The sequence below is a fragment of the Mercurialis annua genome, linkage group LG4 (genome assembly GCF_937616625.2).
Source record: "Mercurialis annua linkage group LG4, ddMerAnnu1.2, whole genome shotgun sequence".
Taxonomy (NCBI): domain Eukaryota; kingdom Viridiplantae; phylum Streptophyta; class Magnoliopsida; order Malpighiales; family Euphorbiaceae; genus Mercurialis; species Mercurialis annua.
The window spans coordinates 40,013,977-40,026,284 of NC_065573.1; the positions used below are offsets into that span (position 1 = coordinate 40,013,977).

At 29.1% G+C, this 12,308-nt stretch overlaps 1 protein-coding gene across 1 annotated transcript; it reads right to left on the reverse strand.

Annotated features, from left to right (window-relative positions):
• Window positions 1–5,496: 5,496 nt before the first annotated feature.
• Window positions 5,497–7,437, reverse strand: LOC126679153 (probable membrane-associated kinase regulator 2). Its single transcript, XM_050374093.2, has 2 exons — window positions 5,918–7,437; window positions 5,497–5,829 (listed from the first exon to the last, which is right to left on the reverse strand). The coding sequence occupies exons 1-2, from the start codon at window positions 7,155–7,157 to the stop codon at window positions 5,717–5,719; spliced, it is 1,353 nt and encodes a 450-aa protein (XP_050230050.1). The 5' UTR covers window positions 7,158–7,437; the 3' UTR covers window positions 5,497–5,716.
• Between the last annotated feature and the right edge of the window lie 4,871 nt (window positions 7,438–12,308).

Sequence of the window (12,308 nt, forward strand, 5' to 3'; positions counted from 1 at the left end):
GAAAAGACTATAGTAGTTAATGTTTTCTTAATATATGTGAAAAAGTCATTTGTCCCTTCTTAAACGGGACGGAGGGAGTATATTAATTGGTCAAATAGGCGTACTTAGTGCGCAAAATCATATTTAAGCCCTCTTGATACTATGAGTGGCACCTACATTTAAGCGATCCAAACAACTCACCCATGATGGATCATGATCCTCACACAATTTAAAACTAAAATATTTCTTTTACTAATAACAAATCTGTAATTGGAAATATTTGTTGTTAATGAAATGAAGTCTACCACTTTAGAGTTTAGACTATATACTTATTCCCTTAATTATCACATCATAAATAAGATAGAAAGAAAGATTAGTCCGGCCTTTAAATTTATATCTAAAGATTAAATAAATTATCATTAATTTTTTTAATTTAATAGATTTTGAATTTTTTATTTTGGAGTAAAAAAACCATTTTTATCTTTTTTTCGTTAATTAGATCATTAAATTTGTATTTTAAAGTCAAATAAATCACGCATTTAAAGTATACAAATTAAGAATTATTTAACTATGGAGACAAATTTGAAATCTATAAAATTAAAAATTATTTAAATGACTTTAAAATATAAATTTTAGAATTTAATTGGTTAAAAATTAATAATAATTTATTTGACTCTGAAACACATATTAGAAGTTCGACAGGTTGACCCTTTACTCATATAGGATAGGTTCAGATTTTGAATTTATAGATGCACGCACATATGGTGAAGTATCACATGAATAGAGTTTGTATAGTCAATGTAATGCTTGCACATGCCACTCAATGCACTTGCTTAAATTAGGAGGATCAAATAATAATTAGAAGATACCCAAATACACATGCAAGGATTCACGAGAAAATTTATTATTTGGAATAAAGTGTAATACTTATTCCGTTCTAATAGAGTTATCCACTTTAAATTTATCGCACTGTTTAAAAAAATAACTATTATTTATTGATTTTATAAAATTTTCTTTACTTTTTTTATCATACTTCTATTTAATATAAGGTCCACTTGTAATTTAATTTTAATTTACTTATTAGTGAATTTTAAATATGAGTGATATTGGAAAATTGAGTGTAAAATTAGTTATTTTTTAAGAGTGGATAAGAATTTTGAGATAATTTTTTTTTCTTCAAAATAAACAACTCTATTGGAACAGAGGGATTATTAATTAAATCCACCCATTAGATAATAGTCAATGCCTAAAGGACTTGGGAAATTAATAGGTGAGACAAACTTCTAAAATCATTTTTTTAGCTTGAGCGTCGAAATGTTCTAAATATTATGTAAAACATTAATGTAGCTTTTATAAGAGAGTTTACGAAGATTCCTGATAATTATTTCAAACGAGACAAAGTAAACTTATTGTAAGAATATAATTTTTCATAAAACTAAATCAAATAAAATCAAATATGTCAATTCATTCAATTTCCATGTTCAGTTTGATTTTTTTGGTTTCCACTTATATGTCTATTTGATCAGCAAAACCCTAGCCGTCTCTCTCTTTTGAAAATCCTCTCAAACCCTAGTAAGTTTTCTTGTTCTTGTTCATTTGGGGGGTGGTTTTTGGCCATTTTTGGCCAAAAATCACCCCACCAATCTCTCAAATTTAGTTTTTTTCATAGTTTTTATCTTTAGTTTTTGAATAAAGTTTCTTTCTTGGCCAATTTTGGTCTAGATCTAGAAATTATTTTCTACCATAGTATTTTAATTGAGATTAGATCTAATCTAATCGAAATTAAAAGTAGTTTTTTTCATCTTTGGAGATGAAATTGTTTTTTGCGTTGCAAACGACTTGGATCTCTGAAACAATTATAGGCAGCATCTTACGACGGATTTCATCAAGAACAGGTATGTTTTGCGTCAATATCGATGTTCTTGTTAATCTTCAAGAGAACAGATGTATCACAGAAGATGTGATCAGTCGTGCATTCGAAGTTAGACTTCCTTAGAACGTTCAATAAATCTAGATTTTATTATTAGATCTAGTTTTAGTCTACAAATTTGGGTGACCCTTGGTGGTTAGTTTAGCCCTAGTCGATGACTGTATTTTTACAGCTCTCATCATCTTTTCTAGAATAGTTGACTCAGTATGTTGAGAAACCGTTCATGTAATTTTCGTTATTATTAATGGAAATTTTAGCCTTTGGTAAAAAAAAAAAAAAAAAAAAACTTTTTTATGTCCTAAAACGGATCAAATTGGAGAATTAATTTTTTTATTATATTAAACTGAGTTATTGGTTCAATTTGATACTGGATTTGGTTTGACTTTTGCAGACTTTAAGTCCAACTTCCAACTATGATTTAGTTAATTGGGAGTGAGCAAAGTCGATTTGCTTAAAAATTGATCACGTTAGTCAAAACCAAGTTAGTTAAAATTATTTTATATTTTTTACATTACAAGAAATACTAAAATTAGCAGCGAACATTTTTACTGCTAATAGTACTAAAATTGTGACTATTAACATATAGCAACAAAAATAAATTGTGGCATATTGCTGCTAATAAAACGTTGTCTTAAGTAATTGGTAACAAAATTTTCTGTAAAATGCTATTATAACTAAACTAATGGCAGCAACTTTCAGAATTAATGCTGCAAAATGTTTTTTAGCAGCAAAAAAAAAATTAGCTGCAAAAGTATTTATTGCTAAATACAAAATTTCTTGTAGTGTTACCAGACCAATGGAATTAATTAAAAAATTTAAAATAACCCAATTCCATTAATTTTGTTAAACCGATAAAAACATAAAGAATAATTCTTAAAAAAAGTCCTTAATTTGATTACTCTGATCAACTAAAATCTTAGCTTTAAACTAAGTTTGATGGATCAGTAAGATTAGGTTGAGCTGAGGCCAATTCAGATGAAGTTTTGATGGCTTTATGGATTGGTCCTGTGGAATAAACAATTAAATTATTATTATTGAGCTTTAATATTCAAAATTCACTCTCATTTTAAAGTTAATAAAGGTAGAAACAATATTAAAGCAGTGTTAAATTCTTAAGGCCTAAATGCACCAAAAATCATTAATTTTCGCGTGTTTTTGGTATTTGACATAATCTTTTAATTTTGATAAAAAAAGTACATAAATTTTCAAAATTTTGCAATTAATGACACCGGCATTGTTTTGGATGTAAAATGATAGCATTTTAGATTAAAACAACAGTGTTTTTTGTATGTAAAATTACACTATTTTTCAAAAGAACACACACGTGGTCTTAATTGCAAAAAATTGAAAAATTCATGTTAAATATGTCAAAATTAAAAAATTATGTTGAATATCAAAAACACGTGAAAGTTGATGAGTGTTTCGGCCCTAATTTGAGCACTATTCTGCAGAGATTATGGGTTATAATTGTTTTAGAGATATTAGGGTTATAATCAAACGAACTAACAATCTTTAATCGAATTGATCCAAATTAATCAAATTAACCTAAATTTTACTCACAACTACCGTTAACATCATGCGATGCTGAATTATCATGGGCATGGTGGCCAATAGTAGTTGAAGAGCACAAACTTTATAGCCGAAGGGTGAAGAGGAAACCCGGAGCAACTCAACTTTGGAAGCAAAGTGTTTGGGCCCTAATTTCAGCTAAAAAGCATTATATTATGTCTTGAAAGCAAAGAGAAATGGCATTGAAAAAGAATGTGATTACTGGTTAAAAGCCCTAAACGACAAATTAAAGTGTTTGGTCTTATAAAACATAGCAGTAACCAATACATGCAGCATTTTTTTATAGGACCCAAACAATGACATTTTGAGACAGATTGAATCCCATATGTTATTTTCACAAAATCATATGAACCCTTCTCTAAATCCAAGATTTTATGATTTCACCTTCTATAGGCCACGCTCAAACAAAGCTTGCTTTGGGTATGGTAAGCACAGGTGCGGTGCTCACGCCAAACCAAGTCGACCGGAAATTAAATCATTTTAAATTAAAATGATTGATTCCGTTTATTTAGTTTGGATTAATTTTAAAATTAAAAAATTGGAAAAAAAAATATATCTAAACTAAAGGTACGTAATACAAGTTAAAAAAAAACACGAGCTTTTATAAAACAAGTCTACATATTGATAGTTGATCAAATTATTATGGGATCCCTCATATTTGATATAATTCACACTTTAATTTTTTTGATTTAAAAATTAAATAATATAGTCTTTCATTTTTTTTCATCAATAGTTTAGTTTTTCTATCTATTTTAAATATTAATTACCGAAGTCAAAAAATTTAGAAATAAAAAGAGAAGTGAGTCCTGAATTAATAAACCAAATTCTGAAACACCTGACCTAATCTTTAACCCTGGTGTTTGTCCACTCCTCTTTTTTATCTCTTTCTTTGAGAAAAAGAAAAAGAAAAGAAATTTGATCTTTTGTTACTGTTGGGGTTCTTCCCACTTTTCCTCACTTCTCTGACCGCTAAAGACGCCCCCTCCACTCCTCACTCCTCTGACTCGCCAACCCATATATAATCCCAAGCCCATCATTATTACTATTACCAAATCAATTATTCATCCCTCCACTCATAACTCAATGACAAATATCAGTCATCATTTCAGATATTTTTCTCATCGTTTTTTATACTCTCTCCGTCTCAATAGAGTTGTCCACTTTGTCTTTATCACACAGTTTAAAAAAAAATTATTGTTTGTAGGTTTTATAAATTTTTCTTTGCTTTTCTTGTCATACCCCTATTTAATATAGGGTCCACTTGCAATTTACTTTTAATTTACTCATTAGTGAATTTTAAATAGGGATAATATAGAAAAATTGAATGTAAAAAATTGAAGAACAAAAATTGAGTATAATTGGAAAGTGGAACTCTTGTGGCAATCGAACTCACAATCTGATAATTTACTGTTTAGCGTTTATAATGTTTGAGTTGAGTTATAGCTCCTTGATAGTTTTGTTTCTGACATTGTGTAGTTTTTCTAAAAGCTCATCTAACCCACCAAGGAAAACTATTTAAACTATGTCTCATTTTAAATTATGATAAATAGCTATCTTAAAATTCAAATGGGATAAAGTTAAAAGTATAGACGAGCAAACCCGAATTCAAATTATGACAAGTTTGAGCTCTAATGAACATAAATTTTCTAGCTCAATTTCAAGCTGGAATCAAATTGAAGAACAAAATTAATTATTACATTTGATATATTTTAAATTTTTTGTTATAATAAAATTTACATTCAACCTATCTAAAGTTAAAAATATGATATTCTTTGTATGCAATGACATTCATATAAAGCTAAAAATAGAATATTCCATGTATGCAAAATGCTCGTTTAGTTGACACTCAAACTTAGCTCGAACTCAATTGAATTTTACATGCCAACCTCCAAATCTATTCGAGTCATTTTTAGTTTTTCAAATCAATCTAGCACAACAGATGTAGTCCCCTAGATAAAACAAGCAAGTCATACTACTTAATAATACAAAACATTCTACTAATTTTCCTAATCCAAAAATAAATAAAATACACAAAGATTAGAAAAAAGTACCCATATACATATCAGGAAGGTAGATATTGATGTTCTGATAAACTGATAATTAATTAAATTCTAGCTAGCTACTAGAGAGAATCATTTTCCAAATATAAACCTGAAAATGAAACATATTATATGCTACAATATTTATCAACAAAAAGTCTGATTAAATCAGCCACTTTTTCCCGCCTAGTTGTAATTCTCAAAGATTCACAGAAACTTTCCCTTTAACACCTGACGATTTTCTTGAAAATTCAATTGATTTTTCATGAGATGGGTCACTTACTGATCTTGATAACAGAGATGAATCTGAATCTGTTTAAGAAATTAATCACTTTTAGCTAATGATAAACAAAAATAATTAATGATGTTTAATTAATTAAATTTATTTAACTTAAACTACCTCTAGAGGCATTGAATGATCTTTTACAATGAAGAATAGCACTTTGGATTCCATCTTGTTGTTGCAACAACGAGTCATCTCTCCTCTTTGAAACTACCGGAGCCGTCGCAACCGACGATGAAGAAGACGGAGGAACCGCCGCCACCGCAGAAGAAGCTGACCGGCTTTTCCCCAAGTGTTTACACACAACTCTCAGTCCTGCTTGTTTTAAGCTCTTCACATTACTGCTCAATGTAGCTGACGTGGCACTTTCCTTAATTTCCGCCTCTGGCTGTTTCTTCTCAGCAGTCGGTGATGTTTTAGGAGGCGCGGCTGCCGTTGAAGGTGGCGGAGCAGCAGATTGTTTCAGTCCGGAAACTAAGCTTAACTGACCGGAAAATTTTAATTTGTCTCCGTACCGTTTCGAAACGCGAATGTAGAGCGGCTTCACCTTCTTTAAATACTTCTGCATTACATCTTTTGAAAACCGTTTGTCATCGGAAGATAAAAACGACGTCGTATTAGTGGCGGCAGCGGAGGTGGCAGTATGCTCTGTATTATTATTGATTTGCTTGTGAGATTTGTTAGCGCTTTTACTGTTGTCTCTAGTAAACAGTGAAACTAACGGCACTTCTTCTACCTTGAACTTAACAGTAAAAAACTTACTGTTACTTTGTTTTGTTATTTCTTCCTCTTCTTCAGGTTCCGCCATTTGAGAACTATTTGCAGGTTCGTTATTAGCCTCTGCGGCGGCGGCGGCGGCGGTTTTGTCTAATTTGGATTTTTTAAACCCTAACATGAAAACTCGAAATTTAGTAGCGGATTTCATGAGAGAAACCGGGAACTGAGGCTTGGAATTAGGATCTGAACCGTTAATGAGTACGGAAGACGGCTCAATCGGCACTAGTCTTCCTTTGAAAAACAAATCATCGGACGGTGACAGTGCAAGCGTTTGATCAACTCGGTCATTGCTCGAACCGGAGGAGAGTGTGAAGTTGAACTCATCATCTGCACCGTCATCGTCGTCTTCGTCAGACTCACTGTCATTTCTTTCCTTCTCGTCGTCGTCGGGAACGGTGAACTCCAAGTCAAAAAAGGGGCCGTCGTCGTTGTCGTCGTCATCGTCAGTTTCAATGGAGTTTTGAGCAAGAGCAGTGAGAACAGTGGTGGCGCGTGTAGAATCCGCAGAGCCAAGAATGACTCCATTTCCGGCACCGCCGCCGCCCCCTCTCCAGTATTTGAGTAAACTAAAAGCTTCCATGGTTGGGAGAGCCAGAATAATGCAGGAGAGTTGGTTCAAAGAGAAGATGAAGAGCAAATTAAAGGGTGAAGAAGATGATAAAAGCTTCGTAGAGGGTAAAAAGGGGAAAATTAGGGTTAGGTGGTTAGGGGTAGGGGTAGGAGTACGGTGATGGGGCGGTTGCGATGAAAATGGAGTGACAGAAGAGAAGAGTAAGCAGGGGAGAAGAGGAAAGTTTGGTCCAGTTTGTCTTCATTCAGCAGGTTAGTCATGTGAGAGCACCAGTCTGCTCTGCTTTCTCAATAATCAATTTATATTTATGTCAATACCCTAATTTTACTGAATCTTTTTGTCATTTTTGTACTATTTTTATTTTACTTTTTACTTTTTAGTTCTTTGGTTTTTCGGAGAATAAGAAAATGAAATGTTATTTATATTTTAAATGTTACTCCAGATTTGTTAATAGTATAAATTTAAATGCTTTAACTCTTCACAATTTCTTTTTGACAAATAAGTACTTCAATATAACTAACTCTAGTTATTTTTCTGTCAAGAAAACTTTAATAAGACCATAATAAATCCAAACTAAATTTTGAACTCGATTTGAGCTTTATAAATTCGATATAGGCTTATTCAAATTTATAACATTTAATGTTTAATTTAAATTCATCTCGTATTTGTTCGTTGATAAGTTAAATGAGACAAATTTGAACTCGTTTATTTATAAATGTTAAACAATTGAGTTTTAGCTAGGTTGTTTAACATTTAAATGAATAAATAAGAATCAAGCTCAACATCTAAACTAATAAATATGAATTGAGTTTGAGTTTGAGCTTGACTCAGTTTTCAACTTATTTAACTGCTGACAAATAAATTGAAACCGAATTTTTAGCAAGTCATACATCAAATAGCTCGTGAGCAGCTCGGCTCATTACAATTTAAAAAAGAAGAAAATTTGAATCGATTTTATAAATCTAATGGATTAAAACTGAATAGGAATTTAAAAATAAATGCATTTGAAAAGATTGCCCATAACTCCGAGTTGAGTCATTGGTTCAATAGGTCCACTAGTAAACTGACGTGGCATACATGCAAATAGGGCACCCCTACCCTAAACACATTTTCCTTTTAAATTAGCCCTATCCTCTTCTATGCATTAAAAAAAATGAAAAGATAGAAACAGAATTGGGCTGTGTGTCATTGTAATTAAAGTGGTAATGAAGATTGGGTCCATTTTCTGTTTGGAAAAGGTTGATTTCCATATACACTTCAAAGATAAGGACTGTTTCATTATTAAGACTTATAGATGAGTGGTGGATTTCCAGAAAGTCCAATCTGTGAAATTATTTCCTGATTATGAAATTTGATTGTTACCGTCTTATATATATGGACAAAGAACCTATTTTTCTTTCATATAGGTACCTATTCTATTACAGACCCTACTTAAGTGACTAATTAACTCCTAATTTGTTTTATGGGCCTTATACTCTCAGCCCAATGGCTCATTATCCATTTTAAACAACATGACTAATTACTCCAATCATTATGAATCATATGCCATTTCGGTCTTAAACTTATAAACTGATCTTATATTCGTTAAATTTTTAGTTTATATTTCACAATTTATCTATAAGTTTTTAAAACGAGAATAATTACATCTACCTTTTTGGTTCTTAGAGCGCATAAAAGTAACTATGAACATATTTTTATTTAATATGTAATATTAGTTTTGATTTTAATGTATTTTATATTTAATATTTGACACCAATATGTTTATACGTAATATGATTGTCGTCTGTTCTTTACAAATAATAGATGCATGTTATTTAACCTATTAAAATGTTATGAACTAAATTTTTAAAATATGATAGTTTAACTTAAATTTATCTGTCTAACAAGTTTAAAGATTAGAATGAAGGTCACTCATCATATGCATTGTTGTCCATCTTATATAGTGTTTATTTTTACTAATCATTTATTTACTTGTAACCAAACCATAATCATATTCATTATATTCTAATAATACATCAATTTTAAAATTTGACCGGGAAACTTCTATATACGCTTGAATCAGAGATGATTGATCTCGATGTGGTGAATAGATATGAAATGGAGAGAAAGTTAATTATTTAAGATGAATGGCAAAATCTATTTTTTTGATCGTACAAAAACAATTATTAATATGATGGTTGATGAAAGTGAAAGCTCATGGGAAGCTCTGATCCATCATCCTTGATACAAATCAATGAAACTGTCTTTGTACTCTCAGAAAGGTACATTATTTGTTCTAAAACACTATGAAATTAAGTCTCTCAACTTATCTTGAAAGAGACGGATCAAAACTTACCGTTTCAATTAATTTTCTAGAATTAATTATTTAATGAGATATTAAGTTTAATAATAGTAGGATATAGGCAACCCTAGTGTTAAAGCTATTTCAATAGCCTCACATTAAAGCCGATAATTTTGGAAATTAGGCAGCTTCATATGAAACTTTAGGAATAAATGAATGATGTCTCTTTAAATTATTATTCATTTATTCACAATTTTTGTTTAAATTGAAAACTTATCAAAATACCATGCTAGTTTTTTTAATTATATAAATATACAAGTTCATTTGACGAATGATTTATAGCGTAAAAACTCAAAGAATCAAACATTTTTAGTTTCTATCGATCATAACAATTTGTTGTTTTTACCAATTATAGTTTGATTGAAGAGCTTTATTTCAATTATAGTTGAATCAATCGTTTTTACTATGCTCACGGGTCAGTCATTCAATGATTGATTTTTCATATGTTTGTCTTTTTTATTTACTTAATTGAATAAATTTAAAGTTAATAAACTATGTACCATTCAGTGATTGCTACATAAGTACAACTATAATAATTAAAATTTTGTAATTAAAACAAAAACTCTTAAATCATACTATAATTAATAGAGTTAAAACTTTCTATTAAAATACATAAAAGTGATAAAAAAATTTAAAACAATTAGGCCATGATTATTAGCGAAGTACATTATTAATATAATGCATTGGCGCCAAAAGTTTAATCCCATAAATTAATTTTCGTTTTTGATTATATATCGAGATCCCTAAAAATAAAAATAAAATAAAATACATTTCCAATTTGAATGAGAAAAAAAAGAAGAGGAGAGCGAGGATATGTTTAATTGCATGCTTTTTTTGCTGCCAAAGAATTAATCACTTTTGAGAAAGCAGGTCAAAGACAGAAGAACAGGAGTAAAGTAGGTCGCCAGAGCTCGAAAAGCTCTTTTTTACTGCCTAATCTACTTATTCATATGCATGCTACTAAGTTTGTGCAAAAGAAAATCAATTTTTCTCGAGTTTTAATTTTATTATATGCCCATATAGAACTAAAAATTAGCCAATTAGACCATTTCCGATCCATACCTATTTTTGAGTTTGGGTCTTATTTTTCAACTCCAACCCATACCTACTTGCCATCCCATTTATTTGTTTGTGAATAGTACGTAGCAACCCACTTCTTGGTATGCACTATTTACACAAACCTATTTTTTGATTAATTAAATATTTATTTTTTAATTACAATTTATATAGCTAACTTTGTAAATATTCATTTTGGTCCAATTTTTCATTAAATATCAATTAAATTTTTAATAATGTAATCCAAATTATTTTTATTGGTAAAATAAAACAAATAAATTAAATTATTTAAATTAAATATATAAAATTTAAACAACATATTTTTTATTTAAATATAAAAATTACGTTACATTAAACATAAACATTACATTACATTAAACATTAAAGCGGGTAGATAAATATTATAATTAAACTAATCCTAGAACGGAAATTAAAATAATAGTTAATAAACATCATTAAACATTAAAATTAAAATTATTTAATTAATAATCTGTTAAATTGCCCCTCAATCCACCAATATCATGAAAATATTGGCTAAAATTATCTTGTTGCGGTTGCATTTGTTGCTGCTCTCTTTTTTGGCTAATAATTATCTTGTTATTTTATTATTAATATTTAAATATAATGTGTTATTATAATTTTAATTTTATTGTTTCAATTTTAATTATTATTTGTTTTATTTTTTTAATAATTGGACATTAAATAATATTAAAAAAAATTAATAGTTAATCTAATATTATTTAAGCATTATTAAATAAATGAATAGATGAGGATGAATGTGTTTAAAATATAAATATAGATGTGAAATGGTAGATGGTTAAATGTAGTAGTATTAAATATAAAAGAGAATATATAGAGAATATTCTTTTGGTGTGAAAAATGGGGTAATGGGTTGGAGTAAAAACACTATAGCAAACCCAAAAGTGGGTAAATTGAAACTTAAAAGTGGGTTTTGGGTTGGAGATGCCCTTAGGTGGTGGAATTCTTCTTTTAATGAAATATCATTTTTTTATTGTTTTAATATTATAAATAATAATTTTTTCAATGTAGTCAATTTTACTTAAAAATATTAGTTTTATTATATTTTGGATATTTACCTTTTAATTATATTATTTTTGAATAAAAAATAACGTGACTTTTTGTGATTTAGAAGGATTTAATCAATTGAATTAATGTTTTAAAAAATGTAATTAACATTGAAGATATTCTAATAGCTTAAATAGAGTTACGATTTCAAATCAAACTTATATAAGTAGATGCTTAAAATTTGAAATCAAATTTTACTTTGCGCAAGCGACCTATCCAACTCGATTGGAGATTAATCTAGATGTAGGATATTTAAAAGTGTCGCTATGTATATATTTTTTTATTATCTAAATCAATCGCTAAATCAAACTTTTTCTTGATTTAGATCAAATTTTTATATATATATACTCATATAAAATTTTAATATGTCCATAAAAGAAAGATTTATAAAATATAATGATAATTCAATTGATTTAAGTCTTAGAAATAATTTAAACAAGTGCCCTCATGTGAAAATCTGCATTCAAAATAACTATTTGATTCGGATAATTAAATGAAATCTAATGAATGAATTTATAGCACCCCAATTAGTACGAAATACGTTAATTTGCCGTATACGTTGAGATATGGGACCATTTCACCAAATAGAGACATGAGAAAATCCAAAGGAAATGGCTAGGAAATTAATTTAAATATGAAAATTGATGGTTCAAATTCTGAATTGGTTGGTGAATTTT

What these genes read in the sequence shown, in the direction of transcription:
- LOC126679153 (XM_050374093.2), bottom strand. Translation starts at nt 7,157, where the DNA reads ATGGAAGCTTTTAGTTTACTCAAATACTGGAGAGGGGGCGGCGGCGGT. An exon ending in ATCATTCAATGCCTCTAGAG is followed by an intron (nt 5,830 to 5,917) that starts GTAGTTTAAGTT and finishes TTTCTTAAACAG; the next exon opens with ATTCAGATTCATCTCTGTTA.